The following is a 26,645-nucleotide window of genomic DNA, read 5'->3' as shown; positions in this document are numbered from 1 at the left end:
GGCGATTCGATGGTAGAGCGACATTGACCTTAAAAAAATTTAAACAAATTCCATTGAGGGTCTGTATGTAACATGTTTGTGTATACGCATATGCGGTATAAAGAAAAGATCGACACATGCATAAGTAAGTATATAAAAACTTTGTATTCAACGGAAGCTTTCGCATAGCTGCATTGCCAATCTATTTTTATAAAAAAATCATGAAAATAATACCAAAGTTCATTTCCGAATACGAGAATTTAACTAATACCATCTGGTGCTAAAATAAAAAATAATTTGATGCAATTTAACTTTGCTGTTTATTGCTTCATAAACATCATTTTAATGCTACATATTTTTATACACTAGAATAAGTGAGTCGAATAATTTGTCGCTTCATATCCTACACCTACATCTAGAATTGTGTACTTTCACCGATTAGAAATCTATGAGAGATGGGATTGAAAAATATTTTATTCGTAGTGACACCACGTAGTGATACCTAAAACTTATATCAATGTTAGTGAATGTCTGGAAAGTTAAAAGTATTCATACTCTACTTGTAAATAGATGTCGCTATAATATTAAAATAGTTGTTCAATAGCTAAACATAATATCATTTATATATATTTAAATCAATAAAAATCACTATAAATATAATTAATATCAATTTTAAAGACTGAATTAAAAATACAACAAACTTGTGTTTAATTTAAAAATATAATAAAAATGTTTCAGCAAAGCATCAAACCATTTACAATATCAATACATTTATTATTTATTTATAAGAAATATATATTTTTAATAAAATAAAAATAAAAATTACTTATAATTTTGATAAATTGCTATATTTATTAATTATAGACACGTTGAAGAAAAAAAATTTAGAGAAAAAAGTGGAAAAATCATAAATGTTCTATAACAGATATAAATATTAAAAAATGAAATTAAATACTTTTTTCTTTCATACTGTTGACGCCCGTTTCGCCGTTTGCACACGTTCGCGAACGCCGTCATACGGCGTTCGGGAAAGCACCCAATTTTGACGTTAGTCGGCTCCGATCGTCGTTACAAAGCGGTCGGACCACGCCGAGCTCAATAAAACTGTTACACCAGCACACGTGTTTTTGGATTGACCTAAGACCTAACCAGCACGCGTATCCCTACACGCAACATTTTGGTCCTTCGAGCCGGATACGTGAGACGACGCCTACACGTCGCGAAGGTCTAATCCGAAAACATCGTCTTAACCTCGAGGTCGTCCACCACGTGGACGAACTCACAGACGCGGAGCCGAGCAGCGCTACCCAGCCGTCAGGTTAGGACAGCACAGCGACGAGTCAGCGGGTCCAGGAGTTGGTCCCCGAAGTGACGCAGTGGAGCGTCGAGTCGCTCGTGGAAAGAGCTAGCGGGTCCAGGATCTGGTCCCCCGAAGCTCAGTGCCAGGACGTCTAGCCCCAGGAAGCTGCCGTCAAATCACCTGGAGCACCACCAGGACGCCGAGTCCCAGGAAGCAGTCGCATCCAGCAGGAGAGAAAGGTTAGTGTCGATCATGCTAACCTAACTTCCTCTCCATTAAACACACTTAAATTGATAGTCATTGGTCAACGACAACATGGAGTTGTTGACCAACAGTAGGGCGTGCCTCAAAAGTGAGCTAACGAGGTTTAGCAAACTACTAGCTGCTGATCCTGTCAATGAACAGAGGGTCAGAGATAGGTTCAGCAGCTTTGGTACACTGCTGGACAGATTCCTCGCTGTCCAGCAACAAATTAGGTTGCTGGATGCCGAAGGGTATGATGAGGAAGTCGAGGCCTTTGAAGATAGGTACTTTGAGGTCCTTAATTTGGCAAAAGTATACATAAAACGTCAACCTGAAGTGCGACAGGAGCAAATTAACCAAAAATTAACGCTGCCATCAATCAGCATTCCGAGTTTTGATGGCAGTCTTACAAAGTGGGTGGCCTTCCGCGACACTTATTGTCAGCTCGTCCATAATAACGACGAACTAAGTGACATCCATAAGTTTCATCACTTAAAAAATGCGCTTAAGGATAGCGCAGCCAGGGTGATAGAAGCGTTTCAACTGAGCGCCGAAAACTACAATTCGGCGTGGGAAAGAGTACTGGCTCGTTTCGACAGTGTTAGGCTGATTGTCAATGTGCACATAGTTGCTCTGTTAGACCTGAAACCAATTCAGGTAGCTTCCCAGCAATCGCTGTTAGAGTTGGTAGACACTGTTGAGGCGAACATCTTAGCCCTAAAAAATCTAGGCCAAAACACTTGGGATGCCATCGTGGTGAGTTTGGTAGTACGGCGTTTAGACGACTTGTCCAAACAAGCATGGGAGAGTCAACAAACTCATGTTGCCTTGCCCACCCTTAAACAGCTCATGGAATTCCTCACCCTAAGAGGTCAATCTCTAGGAGGTAGCACCTCCACATCTTCGCGGGCAGTAAGACCAGTGCCACCTATGAAAACTAACTTCCTCAATACCAAGGACAGATCACACGGCAATTTATGTCCGCACTGCAAAATGCCGCATACTCTAGCTTTCTGCAGACAATTCTCACAATTGTCGATCCCAAGACGACTGGAACTGGCGCGAAAGGTTAACGTTTGCATCAACTGCTTACAGGCAGGTCACAACAAAGCCAAATGTTTCCATACTGGGCGATGTAGGATCTGCAATGCAAGGCACCATACTATGCTGCACGATCCGCATCAACGTGGCGACAGCCATAATTATTCGCAGGCAAATTCTAAACCTGCAACAGAAAGCGGCGAGCAAGCTAGAATGACCTCACTATTTAATCAGTCAGCAGAGGTTATTTTGGCAACGGCAATCGTCTACATTTCGGACCGGCATGGAAAGGCAGTGCCGTGCCGTGCGTTGCTAGATACGGGCTCACAATCAAATTACGTGACAAATAGGCTAGCATCCAGGCTAAAATTTAAAAAAACGCGCACGAGTGCGACGATTTCTGGCCTCCAAGCCCAACAGTTGCAAGTCGACTACCAAGTCAAGGCACGTTTGTCGTCTTGCAATCAGGAATTTTGCGTTGCTGACCAATTTCTAATTTTAGATCGCATCGCTGATAAGCTACCACATGCCGATCAGTCCCCGAACGTCGCTTCGATTCCCACAAACATTACTCTCGCTGACCCTTTGTGGTACAAAAGTCGAGAAATCGACGTACTGCTAGGCGCAAACATAGTTTGGCAGTCCCTGCTGGCAGAGCGGCAGCTATTATGTAAAGACAGCCCGGCAATTATTCAAAACACCATTTTCGGTTGGGTGTTGACCGGTACGGTTTCGTACCCGAAAGATATCCAACCGACCATGACTAATTGTCATCTTTCCCTGAACGCCATTCACAGTCAGATACAAAAGTTTTGGCAGGTTGAGGAAGTACAACCTAAGGCACATCTCTCAAACGAGGAAAGGGAGTGTGAAAGACTCTTTCATGAGACCTTTGAAAGAGATCAGTCAGGTCAATTCACGGTGACATTGCCGTTAAAAGAATCTCCTGCATGTCTAGGCAGCTCAGTGGCAGCTGCTGAACGCCGTTTCCACACAATGGAACGACGACTCAAACAAGACAAGGATCTGTGTACTTCGTATGTCAATTTCCTTGAGGAATATATTCAGCTAGGACATATGTCCGAGTGTCTCCCACCTAGCAAAGATAACGTTAAGACTTATCATTACTTGCCGCATCATGCGGTGATAAAAGAGGCCAGTTCTACTACAAAGTGCAGAGTTGTTTTCGACGGCTCGGCAAAGTCCTCTTCGGGAATCTCACTTAACGATATTTTAATGATCGGACCAACCATCCAACCCACACTAGTGCAAATCTTGTTGAGTTTTCGTGGGTTTCGGTATGCAATAACTGCTGATGTTGAAAAAATGTACAGACAAATTAAAATACGTCAGCCCTACACTGATCTGCAACGAATCGTTTGGAGAACTGATGCAACTAAACCGTTAAGACATTATGTTCTCAATACTGTCACTTATGGCACTTCGTCAGCTCCCTTTCTAGCAACTCGCTGTTTACGCCAGGTGGCACTAGATCTCGAATCAGCCGATCCTGAAATCGCTACAGTTATCAATTCCCATTTTTATGTCGACGACCTTATAACCGGAGCTAATACATTAGCAGAAGCTAAGCGAATAATGCTCGGTGTCTCTACTGCTTTAACAGCAGCACATTTTCCATTGCAAAAGTGGAGATCCAACCACAAGGATCTCAGAAACAATTCAACTAGTTCCACTAGCCAACACTTCGACGTGAAAGATACGTCAAAAACGCTAGGCTTAGTTTGGAATAGTCAACTAGACATACTATCTTTTAAGGTAAATCTAGGTCAACCCACAGTAGCATATACGAAAAGGCAATTTCTGTCAACAATTTCGAGAGTCTATGATCCATTAGGATTAGTAGCGCCCGCTACAGTCATAAATAAACTTCAGATGCAGCAAATATGGCAGAGACAACTTGCTTGGGATGCAGAATTACCCTCTGACATCCAGCGAGCTTGGAAATCACAGGCGAAGGAGCTGACTACCTTGAACAGTCTTCAAATACAAAGACACGTAGTGACAAATCAGCACAGTTTCGAACTCCACGCATTTTGCGACGCCTCTGAACTTGCATATGGAGCTTGTCTATATGTTCTGTCCAAGGACGAGGTCGGTAATGCCCATTCTCATTTATTGTGTTCAAAGTCACGAGTCGCACCGTTGGCTAAAATTTCCATTCCTCGGCTTGAGCTCTGTGGAGCAGTATTACTAACCAAATTGGTAGATTCAGTCAAGTCACTCACAAATTTTAAATTAGCCACAGTTACATGTTGGTCCGATTCAGCAGTGGTTCTACACTGGCTCAACGGACAGCCGTCACGGTGGACAACCTTTGTAGCTAACCGGGTGGCAGAAATTCAGTCTGCTGCTTACTCTTGGAAACATGTCCTTTCAAAGGACAATCCTGCTGACCTGATCTCACGTGGTGTGCCTCCATCTCAATTACACTCCTGTCGGTTATGGTGGCACGGACCTGAATGGCTTTCGAAATCCAAATGTGAATGGCCGGTATCAACAATTGTGCTCCCAAAAGAGATCCCCGATGTAAAACATACATTTGTTTTTGCATCATTGGTTGGGGCTGACTGGGACATAATGAATTGCTTTTCAAAGTTTTTGCGATTGCAGCGTACGATCGCCTACGTCAAACGATTTATATATAACTGTAAACACTCAGTGAACCGTACTGTCGGACCACTGTTAGTTTCTGAGTTGGACGGAGCTACGAGAACACTAGTTGGCTTAGCTCAACTGCAGACATTTCCTACAGAAATAAGAGCTCTGCGTTTAAATAAACCTCTTCATGCAAAAAGCCGTCTGCTAAGCTTAAATCCATCTTTTGATGCAGGTGTGCTAAGGGTGGGAGGCCGACTTCAAAGGTCTAAATTACCTTCAGCCCAAATCCATCCAATGATTTTGCCTCCTAAGCATCACCTCACTACATTGATTGTGAGACATTTGCATGAAACACATTTACATCTGGGAGCTCAAGCACTCCTAACAGTGATGCGTCAACAATTTTGGCCACTGGCCGGACGACGTGTAGTTCGCAGCATTCTATCCAGGTGTCTAGTGTGTTTTCGCTGTTGTCCCCGACCATTAATACAGATAATGGGAAACTTACCGTCTTCTAGGGTTACTCCTTCAAGACCATTTACTAACACCGGCATAGACTATGCAGGCCCGGTTAATATCAAAACCGGAATGCATCGCAATGCTAAGGTAACCAAGGCATATATTTGTGTAATGGTGTGTCTTTCTACTAAAGCTGTACATTTAGAACTAGTCAGTAGTCTGACTACTGCCGACTTTATAAACGCACTTAAGAGATTCGTTTCGCGACGAGGAAAACCACACGACATTCTCTCAGACAATGGGACCACCTTTGTTGGTGCCGATAGACAGTTGCGTGAAATGACATCCTTCATCCAAAAGAAAACCAACTGTTCTGCAATAACAGACCACCTAGCCTCTCTAGGAGTACAGTGGCAGTTCATTCCTCCACGAGCTCCTCACATGGGTGGACTATGGGAAGCCGCCGTAAAGAGTGTAAAACACCACCTGCGTCGTACACTCGGCTCATCAATGTACACATTCGAAAACCTTTATACACTAATTACCCAAGTAGAGGCATGCCTTAACTCTCGCCCATTGACTCCAATGTCAAGTGATCCACAAGACCTGAATCCTTTAACCCCGGGCCACTTCCTGATCGGCACCCCCTTAACAGCTCTTCCTCAACAGGATACTTCCAGCTCTAGGGGGACAAATTTATACCATCGGATGCAGGACATAGTGCAGGAGTTTTGGACAAGATGGTCTAACGAGTACTTGGCAGAGCTTCAAGGGCGAAGAACCTGGGTACGAGCGGTGGATTGCAAACCTGCCATCGGCGAAATGGTAGTTGTCAAGGAGGACAACCTACCACCATTGCAATGGGTGATCGGCCGCATTGAAGCAATTCACCCAGGGGCTGATGGACTAATTCGAGTAGTGACGATTAAAACAAAGAATGGCACTATAAAAAGGCCAATAACTAAAGTGTGCTGTGCCAAATAAAGGCTAGTGCAGTGCAAGCAATTTTATATTTTGTGTTTTGTTTATTAATAATTTAAATGTGTATCATGTTTCCTATATGTATTAAATTTATAATTTAGCCATGTAGCAAACCAAATTTATAATTTAGCCATGTGGCAAACCAAGTTTATAATTTAACCAAGTAGCAAACCAAAATAATTAAAATTTAGCTAACAATCAAACCTTTAACTATAATAATTCGTGTCCGTTTTAATTTACATTTAAATAATTGTCAAAAAATGAATGAAAGCTTGTAGTTAGTATTTAGTAATAATATAGTACAAACAATCCCAATGTATATGTGTATGTGTTACTAACATTAATCTTTACAACCTTATACAGTACTACTAACATTCCTTTTCTTTCTTCATGTTTATTGTAATTTTATTTATTGTCGTGTTTATTGTAATTCTGTGTTAGTATTATTTCAAACATCGCGTCCTCACAGAGTTTGTAATGTGAGGACAAACACTTGTAAGGCCCGCTGATGTGCCCGTCATTATGAAACTAATGTTTCATGGTGGGGGGTATGTTGACGCCCGTTTCGCCGTTTGCACACGTTCGCGAACGCCGTCATACGGCGTTCGGGAAAGCACCCAATTTTGACGTTAGTCGGCTCCGATCGTCGTTACAAAGCGGTCGGACCACGCCGAGCTCAATAAAACTGTTACACCAGCACACGTGTTTTTGGATTGACCTAAGACCTAACCAGCACGCGTATCCCTACACGCAACACATACTTTTATACACAGTATAATATTATATTACTATACAACCATTTTGCATTGAGATAATTAAATTATAATATAAAATTAAAGGCTGAATTAATATACAGTGCACGCATAAATCGTTACAATATCATAAAGAAGTCCAAAGGCATGTATAAGGCACATATGTCATGCCCAAAATAGTTTTACCATTGCATTCCAAATGCATCTAATGCATGCCCTTGATACTTTTTTGTATGATTTGATAATAAAATTTTCAGTATTTTACTTCGTTAGTTATTTAAGAATACTTATATTAATATATTATGGTAATTCCCGACCATTTCATATGGAATTGTCAAATTATTAAAATTCGTCTTAAAATATGTTCATCCATCGATGGATTTTAGAAACAATAATTTAATAATAATGAGTATTTCCTATAATGATAAGATTTTGCCTATGAGTTTAAATCGTATACATTTATTTATGGCGATGATGAACTTGAAAGAAACGCTAATGGATTATATTAATACAATTGGATAAATGTAAATAGAAGCAATAACATTATGACACAACTATTTTTTTTAGGTAATGAATCAGAACAAAAATTCCACAAGGTTTTCATGAACCTATCGACTTCTCAAAAGTGTTTTTCACGATTAATTGCTGGCGGTGAATTGCGGACAAGTTTTCCGGATCCCAACTGGATGCCACGGCAGCAGACTTGAATATAAAAATGCACTTTTATTAAAAACAAATCTCAGCTGCAAAGTGACATCTATTGATTATAAATTGTAATACACATAATAATTTATGATTAATTATATATATACATATATAGCACCGATTCCACTGGAATTTGTGGGAGATAATAAAAGGTCATCTTGAAAATTTTGTAAATGTGTGAAACCGGGACGTATGATAATCCTGTAATGAACTGTGTAATATGTATAATACTAAATCACATGCAATGATAAAAATGCAATTAAATATGATTTTTAAATATTTTGTAAAAGCAAAACCTTAAATCTTAAATTCCTTTTAAATGATAAACTAATAATAGAGATCTATTCGGTGTATTATTTTATATAAAATTGAGTTTTCTTATCTTTGTGACAAAACTATTGTTGTATAATATAAATAAAAAAATATAAAGAAATTATCTTGGCTAACCATTAATTTTAGTAGTTAAATTTACATTTATACCATTTACGTTTTTCGTTGGTTCAACGAAGTGGCGCGGAATACCGCTACTGATAATTTTCGCATTTTGACAGTTTACGTGACGTAGACCAATCATATTACAGCTAGTATCCATTGCCACCAATCGGAGTTCGCCACACGGAAATCAGCGCTTCTAAAAATTTGCAAATGCATATAATTTTTTGTTTTTTTAGAACATATATTTATTTCAAAGTTATTATTATATATATAAAACGTAAAAATAGTCTCGCATGTTTCATTTGAAGATCGATGTATTAACTTTCATGAATATTCAGGAAGTATTTCTGGGATAAACACAATCATGAGATTTACAAAATCCGATGCATTATGTATGTACATATCAAAGGTATAAAATGCTACCTCATTGAAAAACATTCACAGAGCAATTCATAAATAAAATGTTTTAAAATCTTAGTCTATCTATATATTATCAAAGAATGATATTATTTTCAGCTCAGAAAATTTATACTTTTTCCGAGTATTATGTTTAAATATCTATATAGATATTTTTGTATAGTTTTGGATACGATTTAATTCGCCTCTAATAAAATAGATAATTCTACGTTTCAGTGAAAATTACTGAATATTGTATTATGATACATCATATTTTTCAAATAATAAATAATCCTAAAAAAATACTGCAATAAAATTTTACAGCACCATTATTACTACAAGATTTTGACAATAAATCAGAAAATAAGCAGAACCTATGATATTAATTTTATTATATAACATGTAAAAAAACAACAGATTATATTAAAGGCGGGGAGCTCTTGCTAATATAATATAAAATTGCTTTTTATTCCGATTTCTTAACCTAACCCAGCTTAAGGTCATCCTGCTTACGAAAAATAACAGTTCAAAACCAAATACCGAACAATTTCGTAAGTATGCTTATTTCATTGAATCCTGCAATACTATATTCGAGCATGCATAAATGTTTCTCTATACAAGTTTTTAATTTGTTGTCACGGTAAAAAAATTATAGAAATAGTGCGACCTAACAATATTGCTCATTAGATTATAATTTATCTCGAATTTTATGAAAAGAATTTATCAAGAATGGCAAAAACCTAGCTACGTTTCTGCCCTAGAACTATAAGTCTGGTCTTTTACCAATACACTAAGCCTATTACGCACTGTGCGTAATAGGTCTAACGGCTACATAAAACGCAATATCCAATAAGATGGTGATTATGCCGCCTCAAAATCGTATTGAAGTGATATATAATCGACACATAGATTGATTTGTGTTAGTTTTTGATATAAGTAAAAAATAAGGAATATATATTAAATTGAATAGATTATTATGACTTAATTAGAAGATAATTTTTTATTTTTCGTATTTCCCCTTCGTTCGGAATTCCCGGCTCGGTGGGCGCGGCGCACAGTTCGAGAAGCGTAACGCGGCGTTTTGGCCGGCACATGGCCTGACGTGTCCATGTTGCGCCGGTTTGCCGTCACTGCCTTCTTTCTGCGGCGGTCCTGTCGACCGGTAAGTTTATTCTCTCTTGTCAACCTCTGCGCCATTCTACGCAATTGTACAATAGCACCTTCTGTCATATGACGACGATGACAAGTTTTGACAAGTCAGCCGGAGCTGTCATACGCCATAATATAACCTTTCTATCATAAATCCTTTGGACCAATTTTATATAAAGGTTACCAACATAAAACGCGTTATAATCAAAAGGTATTAAAAATAATTTCTCGAAATATATATTTATAGATGAACGCCTAACCTCAATTTCTGTCATAAAACCTTTGTACCAATTTTAAAAAACATCAAATGAAATTTTTTAAATAATTTATTCATATATGTAAACATAATCGCAATTTCTGGTGTGAAACTTAGCAGAAAATCTCAAAATAAAAAATCATGGCCAACATAAAACACGTTATGGTTAATATTTTAAAAATATTTATTTTACAATAGATTAATACATAACCTCGCTTTTTGTATTTTCAATATTTTTAAATAATGTTTCAGGGTACATCCAAAATGAAGCCGTTAATCTTAATATGTCTCCTACCGTTACTATGCCTGATTCCATCGATCGACTCGGCTGCTGTCATGTCCATCGACTTTGGCTCCGAGTGGATGAAGGTAGGCGTCGTGTCACCCGGAGTTCCCATGGAGATCGCTTTAAATAAAGAATCCAAAAGGAAAACGCCAGCTGTCGTCGCATTCAGAGCCGACGAAAGGACATTCGGCGAAGACGCCCATACTGTCGGTATCAGATTTCCTAAAAATATGTACGGATATTTACTAGATTTGCTGGGAAAATCTTATGATAACCCAATCGTACAAAAATATATGTTAGTATAACATTTATATATAAATTATTTTTTATTTTATTTTATTAATAATTATTATGCTTTGTTTAGACAAACGTTCCCTTATTATAAAATTACGGCGGATCCAGAGAGAGGTACACCCATATTTCATCATGATGATGATACCAAATTCACCCCTGAAGAGTTGGTCGCTCAATTGTTCAACAAAGCACGTGAATTCGCACAAACAAGCACAGGTATTACAATTATGTACTTATTCAATTTTTTTATACATCTTTCATGATCAAAATTGATAGTATTATATGAATACCTTGGTAAACTTAGTTTACCCTTTCACCCCAGCTGATATTTTTGTGCGCCATTTAGAAATTTGCTAATATATGGGGGAGCAGCTATTTATGCCATAAGTTATTTAAATAATATTTTAATAAATTAAAATGTTTTTCATCCTTGAATTATACAAAAAAAAAACGTATTACAAGGCTCAAAGGTTAATGGCACTCTTTAACCCTTTGCACTCGTAATCATTTTCGTACTAGGTATGCCGCCAGCTCGCGAAAAATGAAAAATGTTAAATTATTTTTTTAAATTAAAATTATATATGTAGAGCATAAATATAAATAAACTAATACCAAAAACGAAGAAATCAGAACAAATACTTACATTTCTCATCTTTTTGTGGTCATATCTAGGAAGTTATGAATTTAAATAAATATTGCTAGGTTCTTAGAGTTTGTGCAATAAAACTGTAGTGATTTCGCTCATTTCTTATATTTTTTTAGTGACAACTCGTATTGTTGTAGTATTATTGATGATTTAATAGTAACGTGTTATAAACTAGTTATAATAATTTTGAAAGACTTCACATATTATCATTAGAATAAAGAGTGATTGAAACATAAATGAATCTGAACAAATATGCATATGACAATATATTAGAATTTAGTCACCAACTACATGGATCAGAAATATAGCATTTTTCAATATGTACTCAGTTGTTGCCATTTACATAATACCAAGAAACAGTTTACACTCATTCATTAAAAAATAAATGTTTTATTTATCATCCACCTTTTATATATTGGCATTCTTAAAAAAATTACATATGATTTGTATTATTTGACAAAATAAAAAGTAATTTTGCCCTTTTAAAATTTTTATGTATAGAACATTTCTCATCCCATGAACAAAACTATTTCAATTGACGGTCAATCGCTTGACAAGGCTTGTTTAGAATTGATTTTATGCAAAAAAGATGAAAGAACGTCATATTACGATTTGTGTTGAAGAATATAGAAAATGAATATATCGCTTCTTATGCCTATGATTCGTGTGAATTACTTTATTTTATACATTAAATTACAAAGCTTTGCTTTATCAGTAAAATAATACATATAAATGCTTAAATTTATTTGTATTAGTTTTAGTCCGAATCTTGGAGTAGGTATGTACATATGTCAGAAAAATTTTCTATCGGAGCTAAATAAATGTAAATCTTAAACTTTTGTAAAAATGATCAAAAATTGTCCTAGTCTTCTCATTTGTCTTTTGTAAAACGTTCTAGCATTGATTGATTTTAAATCAATAATTAATTTTTGCTGGGCGTTTTGAAGGATAAGATTATTTATTTAACAATGGCGTCGAATCCGGCAATTCTTGCTAAATAACCAAAAGCTGATATATCAGATTTCGGCAACTGAACGGTTAAGCTTCTATTGAAAAAATATTTTTGTCCATATACCATAAGACAAGGTAGATTTAAAATCTAATAAATATTTAAATGATTTACCCGATAGTTATATATTATATAAAGCAATGCTTTACTATAAAAAATTTTAGTTATTTTTATAATACTCTTATCTTAAATGTCTAAATACAAAATTACATTTTTTTAATTATGCAATATATTTTTTTCTCATATAACATTTGTATTTTGTGACACATATGGTCTTTAATTTTGGAAAGCATCTAAATTAAAATACATTTACATCAAAATAAAATTTTTAAAAGCAATTTTAAACTAATAAGTGTAATTTTGAACAAAAATATAACATCTTTTCTCTTTATTCACGCGTTTTCGCATGATAGCGAAATTTTGCAGTTCGTCTGCTCACCCTTTTTCCATGTTTACAAATAATGGAACTTAGACTTGTAAAAATGTTGTGCGAACGTGGACAAGATTTAAACTTGATCAAGAGAGAGTAATAAATATATATTTATAATTATTTTGATAATAGTCTCACTTTGTCAAAACATTTAAAATTTGGCGAAAATTGAGGACCATAATGTGTAAAGATATCACAAAAAGTCTACTAATGTTTTAGTTTAATTTAGTCTAGTTAACATTTAAAAGCATTTAATTAGAAATTTACATAATTTGCTTTGAAATATAGTACTAAAACTGAGTTAATATATACTCGATCATTAGAGATTTATGCTTATCGCTAATTCTTATCAGTTTACCTTCACCAACGTGCCAGGTGCACGATTTCGATATATATTAAATAAAATAAATATATTATTATAAACTATAGCCCACATAATTAAATTAAAACTTGTATCTATATTATAACTATTTGCTTACTGAGCCTTTAGAAAAAATACCAATGTAGAAATCCGAAAAAATGTTTTTTACTAACGAAGCAAATCCCCTATAGTCCATTAAAAATGTCCGTGGCAATTTTCGTCAAAGCAGCAAAAGTCGATATATCGGATTTTGGCAATCAAAGGGTTAAGGAAAAAAAGTTTGTACATTCATTTTGGGTTTTTTTCTACATTATATAGTTGAAATCCTACATTATTATGATGTATGTATGTAAATATTAATTTACTGATTACCTTCTAAGCTAATTCTTTAAACCTTTATTATACTTTAACCCTTTAAACTTAAAGAGTATCGCCGTAAATGTACAAAAGTTGATCTTCCACTATTTTGAGGTACCCCAGAAAGTTATATATTTATTTATGTACATGTTCAAATAAATGTTATCACATAATATTTTTTTAAATTTGAAATAATGTAAATAATTTTTTTATAAAATAATATTAATAAATTAAATAGTAACAAAAATTATTTAGTTCATAACAAAAAATATTTTGTATTAATTTCATAAAAAATATTGAAAGTCTCTATTGATATAAAAAATCACAAAAGCCAAATAATGTATAATAAATTTGTAAAATAAATTATTAAGCCTTTCTGCTCGTAAGGTGCGTGAGACACACCAGCGCTTGGCTCTATATTACTCGTAGGTTGCGTCAGGCGCACCATTTAAATTAATGAAATATAACGTCGATTTTTGGGTATTTCCTGTGCTTGTTTTGAATGGCGTTTTTGCAGTGTTGTAGACAAGAATTTCAAGAAGCATATCTTATCAAAAAAATATCATTTTTACTTTAATCAAGCCGAGGAGAGCTCATTTATCGCGATAAGTCGGGGTTTTTTGATGACTAAATTTAAATGCAGATGTGCCGTAGATTTCTCCCGAAGGCAATAATGGTTGGCGATCGTCCTTCGGTAGACACGCGTCGGTGACGTTTTTATTGCCTATTGGGTTTTCGACAGTGTCTCGGGTGTCCATAATTTGTGTCTAAGGAAGACTATAGTGATTAATAATTTTGTTTTAATTACTAATTTTTAATTTTTTCAAATTTTATTGTGAAATTTTTTTTTTTAATTTTATTGTAAAAAAAACAGTGCTATCGCTGAATATAGTGATTGTAATAATAATATGTTTTGTAATGATAATCATGGGGAGGATTTCATGTTTGATTTTTCATCTTCCAATGATGATAGCAAAGAAAGTAACGTCGAAATTAGGCCTGTTGCCTTGAATCGAAGGTGGAATACAAGCAATTAAAATAATAGCGAGGAAGAAACGGTACCTCAAACAAATCGCACCACATCAGAAAATTGGAGAATAATAACTAGTAATGACAATGTACCTTAAAAATAGCAATATTTCCACCAAGTGATAAATGTCCTGGGCCCCAAGTTCCCCCAAACTGTATACAACCTATTGATTATTTTCAATTGTTTTACACTGATGAGTTAGTATACTAATAGAACATGGAGATTTTACCATATTTGTTTCTTTAATTTATAATAAATCAACATCCCACATTATTAAACGTAGTGCCTTTTTCGTGCATCACTTTGTTTATTTTAATATAAAAATATGCTATTTAAGCATTATTAGCTCGATATATAAAGTCACAAACAAATATGTACCATAAAGCTACTCATTTAAAGTTTTTTCAATTTTTAATTAAGAAATATATAAAATAATATGACATTAACTGCAACGTTTCATTTGACCTTCGATGGGACGTATTTTAGTTTTTAAAAATATACCTAACATCAGTTTATATAAACATAGATACCTTGTGGATTTTTAAATTGTTGTAAAACGGTACAATTTTGTATTTCTGCAAGCGATGTAAGCTTTCTTCGTTCGCAGGTAGATATATCTAAAACTAAGCGGCATGTCTTTGTTATTTGTGTATATTTATTTATTTATGGTTAAAACATTTTTTGGTCCCATAAATATTTTAAAATGGGTCGTCGCCTTATTGTGTTAATTTATTGTTATGGATTGTCAACCAATGGTACTTGAGAGAACCAAAAAAAATTAAAATGTAATTTAGAGAAATGCAAATATTTGTTCTGATTTCTTCGTTTTTGGTATTAGTTTATTCACATTTATGCTCTACATATATAATTTTAATTTTTAAAAAGAATTTAACATTTTTCATTTTTCCCGAGCTGGCGACATACCTAGGTAGTATGAAAACGATTACGAGTGCAAAGGGTTAAAACATACTAATACAAAAAAGTAGTAAAATAAAACAAAGCAATAAAACGTTGCGAATCACTGATTTTTTCTTTAATTTACTATAAATCCCATATAAAATAATAATAAATAAATAACAAATAATTGTTCTAATTATGAAAAAATGCGTAAAATTAACTTGCACCCAGTTGTATCTTAATTTATACAAATCTGTATAAATTAACTCGTTACTCAAAAGGGTTAAAATTAATAAAACTGCTTATGGTACTTTTTTCATTGTATTTATTAGAGTAATTATCCAGAGATTTCCTGCTCTTTTAAAAGAACAAAAATCTTTCTGAAAGTTTTTATGATACCTAGTTTAATCTTTAAAAAAATAAGGTATACAATAGTATTAAATAAAGCTCAGTGATTTTTTACCAGTTTTGTTGTGAGCTCTGCAATTAATTGGTCATCTTTATCTTTGCCGATAACATCAATTAGAAAGAGTCCGACATTAAATGAAATAAATTTATCAATCTTTAAATTATATTTATATGTTTATATAGTAAAATTAATACATTGTAAATATAAAATTAAAGTAATATTAAAATAAAGTAAGCTTGAACACCCCACCCCAGTCGCATTTTATATTAGTATTTTTTGACGTTACACACCTCTTGCACTGACTTTGGCGATGTGCAAATCTTAATATAAAATCATCAAAATAAATTTTTAATGTCTTCCGAGAAGTATGTAATCCTGGCTGTCTCTTCTTCGTTCAACCATTATACATTACAAATACATTATTTAAGAATTACTGATCCTTTTTTTTTATGGAATATTGCATGTGCTAAACGTTGATTATTAATAATCAACAGTATCCCTATAAGTAGCCTAGCCAGGATTTTTTCAAAGGGGGGGGGGGGGTTTGTCAAGAAAAAAGGCACGATAATTTTTGTAATTTCTATTTAATTAACATAAAATCACTGGCTGCTCTCCGCCAAGGGGGCGGGGGGTTCAGACCCCCCGGACCGCCCCTTCTATAACCTTTAAATGCATGATTTTTCCAAATTCTTAAAACAATTTTTCTTCTTATTAAAACATAAGACCACACCACATTTTTCAAACATTGTTTGTGAAATTCCATTGCATTTCGGCATTTTGCATCTGTTCCTCTTGGTCAACATGGGCCAGTGTCTACAACTGCATGTTTTGTTTATTTTATGCAACTATTACAAAAAATAGAAACCAAAAATAAATAAACAATGGTAGACTAACCTTTTTGGAGTATCTTATATATAATTGTTCTAAGCCGCCGCCGTCGCTTCCGCTTCCGGACGCGCATAACTTTAAACGAAACATTCTCCGTTCAATTATCTACTCTGTAAATCGTATCGCTTTGTATTAACGGTGTGTAACAATACACGTAAACAAAGGAAATATATTTAATTATAATAATAAATAATATTAAAAATTAAAATTAAATTTGTTCCGATTGATTTTCGAGCCGCCAGTAATGCGTTCTGTTGTTTCGACCAATCAAAAATAAGCATTCAAATATTCAAATAGCTTCGACCAATGAAAAATAAGCATTCAATTTCAAATAGACAGTACCGTGACAACGCTTTTAAATAATTATTATTTAATAATAAAATTTTGCTACGCGACAATAATTTTCATTAATTCGTCATTTGACTGAATAAAAATGAAATATATACACAATGTGTTGAGGATTAGAAGAATACATTGATTAAACTAGATAAACAATCATAAAATAATCTTCGTAATGAAATTTTCAAATTTTGAATTCCCGGCGACGGGCTCCGAGGCCTAAAAGTGAGTTTTTGCTTTTATAAATAATCGGATTGCAAATTTGCTAGGTGTGTTATACCTATGAAAATTAAATATATACATAATGTGCTTAGGATAAGAAGAATACATTGATTAAATCAGATAAACAATCATAAAACAATCTTTGTAATGAAATCTTCAAATTTTGAAATCCCGTCGCCGGGCTCCGAGGCCGAAAAGTGAGTTTTTATAATAATATTACATAAACATTATCATTGCTTTCCGATTTTATACACATATACGTTAGATTTTAAGAATTTTAAATTAACCAATTATGTTTTAAACATGAACGTGTAATATATCCTTAGTATGTGAGGATTGAAAGTTAATGTCGATCAAATCGGCGCTGTCGGACAGCTTCTAAATGTGTAGTTTCTTGGATGTTATCTAATAAACGACATTTTACAATGATTATAAATATGTGATTGCATACCTGGAATAATCGATAGCCAAAATATCTAGGAGTGGGTTATTTTTAATTCCGATGTGGCAAAATAGGTACAATTTTTGTTCTGTGCCATCATTCCTCTTTCTGAATAGCCAAATTTAAGATATTCAGTTACATCAAACTTATGTAGTATGTTCTTTATGAAAAGATAATACTTGCTGACAGTGACTTCAACATGAGAAGATTAACTCTTTGTTTATATATACCAATTCTACGTTGTAGCCATTTAGGTCATCAAATTGTTCCATCATTGCTTCTGAAAAGTAATTAAAAAATTATAAGAGTAAACATTGAACACATTATTACTACTATTATAATCCATAAATTAAATTTGAACGACAAACGAAGAACAAAATTAACGGAAATTACTGTTGAGGATTAAACACGTAGATTGACATATCTTCATCTTCTTCAAAATAGTCGCAATATGTCATACATTAATTATTTGCCATACGTAAATGTTATTAGATCTTTCATTGATTCTGAAAATTGACTGTAAACGATACTATATATTGGGTAAAAAGTAACTTTTTGTTTACACTAATATGAGATTTTTCATTATTACTACCATTGTAATATGTTTAATTAACTTTGGCATGTATATCTTCAATTGCCAAATCACTGCTGTTTGTCTTTTAATATTAGATCCTAGAAAGTCAATAGTAATTTTGTTAGAATAACCGTGATATAGTATTCATATAACCAAACACTTACTGGCACACTCATAATTGATAATTTCGATTATAAAGTCTATAATTCCAATGGTAAATCACTTTGAATCATCTACAATTGTAACTTTTTAAGAAAAATGCTGTGATTATAACATATTTCACTGTTTATTTAATCGCACTAAGCTGTATCCCGGCGCGCGCTTGACCGACGACAGAAGAACTGTCACATATAAGAAATTCCGGGGAATACCGTTTATGGTATTTCCCCGGCACGCTTGAGAACGAACTACGAAATTGATTTTATCGATTTAAATTGTAAAACACTTATCAATATATGTATAAAAATCATCAAATTATAAAAAAAATATTTTTTTTAAATATGTTTAGTTTATACGGTATTTAAAATATAATATAAATAATGTAAATTTTTTATTAGCTTCTCTTAACAGAAAAAATGTGTACTTACATTTTGGCGAACGTTGCCAATTTAAAGTAATAGTTTTTAGAGAATTTTTAAAATTTCCTTTGAAAAAATATTTTCAACAAAAAGGGGCAAAGTTTAAAAATAAGTACTATTCGATAACAACCAACTACTAAACACATAGTGTTGCAAAAATCCTTCTTACTGACACCTTTGAAAGGAAACTACACAAAATTGTATATCACTAATTTTAATATTTTTTAAATTATAAAGTTTCAGAATAAAATTTCAAGATTTATTCAAAATATTTTTTTCAACTTTAAAAATATTTTTTATTTTATTATGGATTTTAAATATTCTTTATTTATTATGGATTTTAAATATGTTTATTTTATTATTAATTTTAAATAATGTGAAAACTTTTTGCATTTATTAATTATTAAAATATATAATACTGCGCAGAAAAAACATTTACTTTAAAAAATATATCAATCAAAATAAGTCAAAGTATTTTTTATTAAAGATAGACAAAGGTCGCAAAATTATTAATATTTTTAAAACGCATTTTTGGTCTAAAGTAACATATTAGGTGCTTGATATTTTCAGTTTATTATATCTTTCTAATTGCCTTTTATATTTACACATAAAACATATAAACAACTTTTTTTAATTATAAAGTAACTTATGGTGTAACTAAAAAACGCTCTTATTACTAAAATTTTAATTTATGATAAAATTGTGTTATATGCATCGTTAAAACGGGCCGCGAATTCCCAAAACACTCGGGTTTGAACGCCATAGTGACGTCACGATGATGTTTTACGCCGGCGTCAAAATCAGTTCCACAAATACTCACAGGCGTCGCTTCATACGTCGCTGCGATCGCGGGATCGGTTAGTCATAGATTGGATGATTCTGGACAATTACAAAATATACCGAAATGAGAACAAATCAATACAATATCATTAAAAAAAGGTTAGGTTGTTTGGTTCTATAGTGAAGGTCGGCGCGAGCGGTAGCGAGGCGAAATAATGAAATTCCAGTATAACGAATTTTTAATTTGTCCCCGAAAAACTTTCATGCAAAATGTTTTCATTGTAATGAAGACTAATCTCAGCATAACAAAATATTTTGCTCCGAATTTAAGAATGACGTTATAACTTGACAAAATATTTCTAAGAATTCAGTTCATCATTGACTTGGGGTGTGCCAGATGTGTTCAAAAGCGACATTACAGGTGTTTCGTTGACCCTCAAACTTTTTTATACAACATTTTTTCACAAATTTTATTGTGTTTCATACATTTTCCTTAAACAAGGACAAAAACGATCTGTCAACCTTATAAGAGGTTATTTTGATGCTGTAGTAATATAGTAATTAAAAATAAAATAAAAATATATCATCTTCCTTACATTAAATATAACGAATTTTCAGTACACCAAAATTTATTCATTGGTTTCGTGAGCTTCGCTGTATTGAAATTTCATAGTACAATTTTTAATTTATTATTATCTAGCCAAGTTTTAAACCTATTCATAAATGATATACAATATTTATCATTAAATATCTAAGTTTCAATATAACGATAAAATCTAACGTTGTAAATCTAATAAATAATATAAAATGTTTTCTTCTGGAAATATTTAGTCAAGTTGTAAACCTATTTTTAAATGAATTGAAAATGTTAAGTAGTTTTTATAGATTGAACTATTTTGTCTATCATTGAAAATCTTAAATAGTAATGACCAATTTGAACCATTAAATTTTAAAAAATATTTAAAAAAATCAGAACGAAGCAAAAATTATATTTAAAACCCAAAAAGTTGAGGGCCCGGTATTCGCACACTCGCTAGCTATCGGTACCTCACGATAGTGAGGTACCGACAGCTAGTATAATATAAATGAATTTTATTTCGTTTTATATTCACTAGCACCAATGAAAACAAATGTTGACATTCTCAAAAATGTGACACATTTGCACCCAACGAATTTTTTTAAAAATGGCATTATTCCGCATACAGAGACATCTATCGGAATAATTTGAAAACACAATGGCTCGGCGTTTGTTACACATATCTAACATTATGCAATAGAGTTCCTTTATTGAACGTAGGCCGAGTTATAAGTGCTTAAATAAATTGTTGCAGATTTGCAACAACATCCATTTAAGGGTTAAACTGATTTTTTGGGCATGTTCACATTTTGCCTTGTTTATATTTTTGGTAATAAAGAATGTACATTTTATATTTTAGGGCAACTCATCACGGATTGTGTGATAACCGTTCCAAGTTTCTTCAATCAGGCGGAACGGGCAGCGATGTTAGACGCTGCTGCTTTAGCCGATTTGCGCGTGATGCAATTGATGAACGATCACACTGCCATCGCTTTAAACTACGGCATATTCAGACGCAAAGAGATCAACGAAACGGCGCAATACGTCATGTTTTACGATATGGGCGCCAAGAGCACAAAAGTATCAGTTGTTGAATACAAATTGGTCAAGACTAAAGAAAAGGGCTTTGTTGAAACAAATCCTCAATTGCAAGTCCTCGGTGTTGGATACGACAGGAATCTCGGAGGTTTAGATCTGACGCTGAGACTCCGAGAACATTTAGCAAAAAAATTCAACGAAATGAAGAAAACTCCAAAGGATGTTCGTGAAAACCCTAGAGCGATGGCCAAACTGTTGAAAGAAGCTAATAGAGTAAAAACAATTTTATCTGCTAATGCTGATCATTTCGCACAAGTCGAAGGTCTTCTAGATGAACAGGATTTCAGAGTACAGGTATGATTGTTATTTTTGTTTCTACCATCAAAGTTTCAGTAATTCTAAATACATTTCATCGACTTTTTTATGAATACATTTCATCGACATTTGTATACATAATTCGAAAGGCTGTTTTTCAGACCGAGTTGATAAATATAGTCCCATGTATCTCATTGTCAATCTGGATATTGAATTCATCAAACGTTGCAACTATTATATTTAGAAGGCAAAATGCTTATTTGTATGGCGATACTAATAGACACACTAGGAATTGAATGAGAATACAAAATACTTGACGTATATATGTAAAATTTGGTCTAGGTAGATGTAGGATGATAAGGACTAAATTTTCTCGGGGTCCTAGTGTACAACTGTGTACGCTTTGGAACGGATTGTATTAAATTTACATGTATATCGGTTTTTATTGGGAAGTAAGAAGACGTGTTTATTTTTTCCAGGCTCCTAAAGAGACTATGCAAAATTTGATTTAGAAATGGTGTATCATATTTTATATAAATCGCTAAAAATACTATTTTTATTAAACGTTCTTTAATTACATGATTGTAGGTTACCAGGGAAGAATTTGAAGCGATGTGTGAAGATTTGCTTAAAGAAGTACCGCGTCCATTGGAAGCCGCTTTGAAAAATGCCGGTCTAACTTTAGATGTGATAAACCAAGTTATTTTAGTCGGAGCTGCAACTAGAGTACCTAAAGTACAAGAGATTTTGCAAAGTACCATTGGCATGGATTTGAGTAAAAATATAAACACAGACGAAGCAGCTGCTATGGGTGCAGTGTACCGATCTGCTGATCTTTCAATCGGCTTTAAAGTGAAGAAGTTTGTCGTAAAAGATGCTGTTATTTTCCCTGTTCAAGTTCTTTTCGAACGTGAAAATGAAGGAAGTGTTAGACAGGTATATATAAATATAACATATTTTTTATTACTAGCTTTGTATTACATAATAATATAGCGTCTGCATCCTTTTCAGATTAAAAGAACGTTGTTTGGATTGATGAACCCTTATCCGCAAAAGAAGGTCATAACGTTCAACAAACACTCCAAAGATTTCAGTTTTAATGTTAATTATGCTGAATTAGATCACTTACCAGCTATAGAGATCAATGCTCTAGGATCGTTGAATCTATCTAAAGTAGATCTTACAGGTGTTGCTGGCGCTCTAACCAAAACAGAAGGTCCTAATATTGAATCAAAGGGCATTAAAGCTCATTTCGTCATGGATGATTCAGGACTGCTCAAATTAGTCAACGTTGAATTCATCGCTGAAAAAACGTTATCTCCGGAAGAACAAGTCGAAGAAGAGGAGGAAAGCTCTTTTGTTAAATTAGGTAATACAATCAGTAAGCTGTTCGGAGGTGAAACTGGTAAAAAATCGTCAGAATCTCCATCTGTTGAGACTGAAAACAGCACTGAACAATTTATGGAGAATGATAAAACCGAACCATCAACAGAAAAGCCAACAGAAGGCAAAAATGATACTTTGAAACAAAATGCTACTGAAACTGAACCTAAAGTTCCAAAACCGAAGATCGTCATATTGAAGGAACCCATTGATTTAACTCAAAACACTCTTTCAATTCCGGTTCTTAACGAAGATCAATTCAAGGCTTCATCGGGTAAACTCGACAAGCTCAATAAGCACGACATTGAAAGAACTAGGCGAGAGACTGCTCTCAACAATCTGGAAGCGTTCGTAATAGACGCTCAATCTAAATTTACTACTAAAGAATACGCATCGTGCGGCACTGCCGAAGAAATAGAGGCGATACTCAAAGCTTCCGGTGAAATAACAGATTGGCTCTACGAAGATGGATCAGACGCAACTGCCAAGGAATATGATGATAAATTAGCCAAATTAAAAAAGATAACCAGATCAGTTTACGCCAGACATTGGGAACACACTGAAAGACCGGACGCATTAGCTGCGTTGAAAAGTGTGCTAAACGGTTCTAGAGCATTCTTAGAAAATGCAAAGAATCTTACCAAAGACACCAATCCAGAAAAGGACATATTCACTGATGTCGAAATATCTGTGCTTAGTAAAGTGATTGAAGATACTGAAAAATGGCTTGTTGAAATTCAAGACGAACAAAGCAAATTGAAGAAGAACGAAGATGTGAAACTCACTGTTAAATCCATTTCGGATAAGATGAGCGAAGTCGATAGGGAAGTCAAGTATTTGCTTAATAAAATGAAAATCTGGAGGCCTAAGAAAGTGGTCAAAGAAAATGTTACTGAAGACATAAAGGTAGATGATACGATAGAGACGCCTAAAGCGGAATCTTCGGATGATGTGAAAACGAATGAGGAAGCTTCTAATATCGAAGTACCTGAAATAGCAGCAGAAGAAACGGTCGAGGATGAGCCGGAAACAGAAAAGGAAGTGAAGGAAGATGAACATAATGAGTTATAATTGATCTAGGCGAAATAAATTGACAATGACTGATTGTTACTGTTTTTATCTACTTGCTTGTTGTGTTAAGTGCAAAATGTCGGGTATGATAATCAAGCTCATAGCAAAAAGAGAAACTAAATCACATCTTCAATCAATGAGCTGCAAAGTGTGATATACTTATACATTTCAATAATAATTTTCTTTTATTTAAATTATTTTTGTTGAAAATACTTGGGTGATATGAAGTTTTCTGTAAAGTGGCACAAGCACTTACATCATGCTATTATAATATTTGATTGATACGGTATGGCACTGGTTGAATTGAACATAGTGTTTCACGTTTATAGGACATTTAAAAAAAATAGAAAATTTTATTTATATTTATTGATATGTAATGTAACTGTGTTCTATGCTGAATTGTAATGGGAATGATAGAACAAACAGCAATTCCATATATTTTCGAAATAGTTGACTTAATGAAATATCACATTTAGCTTCAGGTAAATTGCCAAAAAATAAATATAAACTTTAATTAGTTAGGTTTTCGTAAAATCTTCAGGGTTACAATTCTTTATGGGAGAAAATATTTATTAGATGTAAGAAGGGTTCTCAATGCGCTAAAAACGATGCGTTTATATGAAACGTTGGAATATTAAGGGTCAACTCAACATAGTTTAATGTTATTTAAGCCGCAATGCAAGATTATTTTATAAGCCTTTAGTAGTTATTCTAGAATCGACTTTTTCATATATTACTCTTAAAGATTTGAAGCATATGAATATGAAAGAAAAAATAATGTAGAGCTGACCATTAATATTTTTAACGACCTCATATTTTAATTTATTATATATGATTTGAGTTTAACGTAATGTTAAATTATGTTCAAACGTTTATCAGCTGTTGATAACACCCAGTATTGTATTTATGACTGTTATGAAAGTATATTTTTTAAATATGTGCGTAAAGGTTGAGAACCCGTGAATTGATTCAAAATGTTTTTTCTATAATCATAGTTTGAACAATTACAGAACCAATTTTTCAATAATGTATAGTGCTTTATAACCGAATAGCAATTTTTTTAAATTTTACATAAATGTTTTAAGGTTAGATTTCAATAGTTTTTAAATAATCCAAGCTGTAAAACTATAATTTTGTATTGTACTATGATATTCTTCAATTTCCATAGTAAACATACTTAACGGATTTCTCTTGTAAAAATATGAATAAAATATTAAATTTATTACCAAAAATTAAATGTTTTTCTCGTATTTTTATTTTATTTTAAATGTTCTATAATTTTAAATTGTATCATGCTTAAAAATAATATTTATTTATTTATTTCATATTACTTCTATGAATAAAAAAGTATGTTTTTTTTACATATTATTATTTTAATCAATCCTTTGTTAATTAATTGAAATTATATATCTTATCTTAGATTCATGAAAAATGACTTCCAATAAAATTGTTTTGTAAAAAGCGAATATTGAATATTAAATGCTTTCTTTATTAAGAAGGAAAGGATTCGCACAGTTCTCGAAAAGAAGTTGGGTCGTAGACTCGCTTAAGATTTCTAAAAGCGAGATTTGCCTTACCTGTAAAGGGAGAAGTGGGTAACAGACCCACTTCTGAACTAAGCAAGTCTCATCTTTGCGTCTGGGGTCTTCGAACAGGATCCTGCCGTTCAGCTAATGATGCGCTCAAGATGAAGCTGCGATTAAGAAACAGTGCAGGGGCTACGTCGAGGATCCATCCCCATTCTGCCAAATTTAGCGAAAATATTCATCCGTAGTTATAGCAAATGCTTCTGACTACATAAAAACTCACACACACAAAGGTTCAAACGAGGAGTGTGAAACTAGGCAACTGCCTTGAGGCTCCGCGCGATTCTTTTTATCGCAGTGAAAACGTTCTGTTATCTAGCGTTTATATTAAGACTTTATAAATTAAATGAGAAACAAGTAAAACACATCTAAACCGAATTTTGTTCAACAGAAGAGCACAAAAAACAATTATCCCTTCTCAGAAGTCAAAAATCCACGTCAAAAGCAATAAAATCGTGCCGTCGCAGTGGGAGCGCTCGTTACCGAGCGTTCCCACTGCCGACGCCGACACGATTTTATTGCTTTTGACGTGAATTTTTGACTTCTGAGAAGTGATAATTGTTTTTATGCTCTCCTATTGACCAAAATTCGGTTTGAATATACTTCGATCAATACTTAAAAATAAATTATACATATATAATCGCGCCGCCACCATCCTAGTATGAATGATTGGTAAAGATAACTATTAATGTTTTTAAGTTATGGTGTTACACCAAAAAGTGGATAAACCATGAAGCATTGAAATGATTTCTAATAAAATATTTCGTTTGACTTAATATATAAAAAAATAATGTCAGTTTATAGTTGGATTGAATCCA

General features: G+C 33.5%; 2 protein-coding genes and 1 long non-coding RNA gene across 4 annotated transcripts; 2 read left to right on the top strand and 1 right to left on the bottom strand.

The window, feature by feature from the left end:
• Positions 1 to 954: 954 nt before the first annotated feature.
• Positions 955 to 7,321, top strand: LOC148230990 (uncharacterized). Its single transcript, XM_088195473.1, has 2 exons — positions 955 to 5,631; positions 5,701 to 7,321. Exons 1-2 carry the CDS (start codon positions 1,595 to 1,597, stop codon positions 6,623 to 6,625), a joined length of 4,962 nt encoding a protein of 1,653 aa, XP_088051599.1. The 5' UTR covers positions 955 to 1,594; the 3' UTR covers positions 6,626 to 7,321.
• A 2,664-nt stretch (positions 7,322 to 9,985) lies between these two features.
• Grp170 (hypoxia up-regulated Grp170 co-chaperone protein) lies at positions 9,986 to 25,473 on the top strand. 2 transcript variants are annotated; one of them, XM_088195835.1, is made up of 6 exons: positions 9,986 to 10,072; positions 10,568 to 10,896; positions 10,966 to 11,111; positions 21,294 to 21,826; positions 22,376 to 22,723; positions 22,799 to 25,473. In XM_088195835.1, the coding sequence occupies exons 1-6, from the start codon at positions 10,019 to 10,021 to the stop codon at positions 24,239 to 24,241; spliced, it is 2,853 nt and encodes a 950-aa protein (XP_088051961.1). In that variant the 5' UTR covers positions 9,986 to 10,018; the 3' UTR covers positions 24,242 to 25,473. The 2 variants fall into 2 exon arrangements, with proteins under 2 accessions (XP_088051961.1, XP_088051962.1); XM_088195836.1 differs by having other exon boundaries at positions 9,986 to 10,270.
• LOC148230989 (uncharacterized) lies at positions 18,461 to 18,826 on the bottom strand. Its single transcript, XR_015811193.1, has 3 exons — positions 18,800 to 18,826; positions 18,664 to 18,732; positions 18,461 to 18,597 (listed from the first exon to the last, which is right to left on the bottom strand). It is a non-coding gene; the product is annotated as an uncharacterized LOC148230989 (long non-coding RNA).
• Positions 25,474 to 26,645: the final 1,172 nt, after the last annotated feature.

This window comes from Plectrocnemia conspersa, unplaced genomic scaffold (genome assembly GCF_051122295.1).
Source record: "Plectrocnemia conspersa isolate PC_06_02 unplaced genomic scaffold, ASM5112229v1 ptg000010l, whole genome shotgun sequence".
NCBI classification, from domain to species: domain Eukaryota; kingdom Metazoa; phylum Arthropoda; class Insecta; order Trichoptera; family Polycentropodidae; genus Plectrocnemia; species Plectrocnemia conspersa.
The sequence above is the reverse complement of the archived record's forward strand: the minus strand, read 5'-3'. Positions and strand labels throughout refer to the sequence as shown.

Excerpts from the sequence above, each read along its gene's own strand:
- Grp170 (XM_088195835.1), top strand. The coding sequence starts at position 10,019 with ATGTTGCGCCGGTTTGCCGTCACTGCCTTCTTTCTGCGGCGGTCCTGT. Across the intron at positions 11,112-21,293 it reads ATTCGCACAAACAAGCACAG|GGCAACTCATCACGGATTGT; the intron begins GTATTACAATTA and ends TTTATATTTTAG. Across the intron at positions 22,724-22,798 it reads ATGAAGGAAGTGTTAGACAG|ATTAAAAGAACGTTGTTTGG; the intron begins GTATATATAAAT and ends CATCCTTTTCAG.
- LOC148230990 (XM_088195473.1), top strand. The coding sequence starts at position 1,595 with ATGGAGTTGTTGACCAACAGTAGGGCGTGCCTCAAAAGTGAGCTAACG. Across the intron at positions 5,632-5,700 it reads GTTCGCAGCATTCTATCCAG|GGTTACTCCTTCAAGACCAT; the intron begins GTGTCTAGTGTG and ends ACCGTCTTCTAG.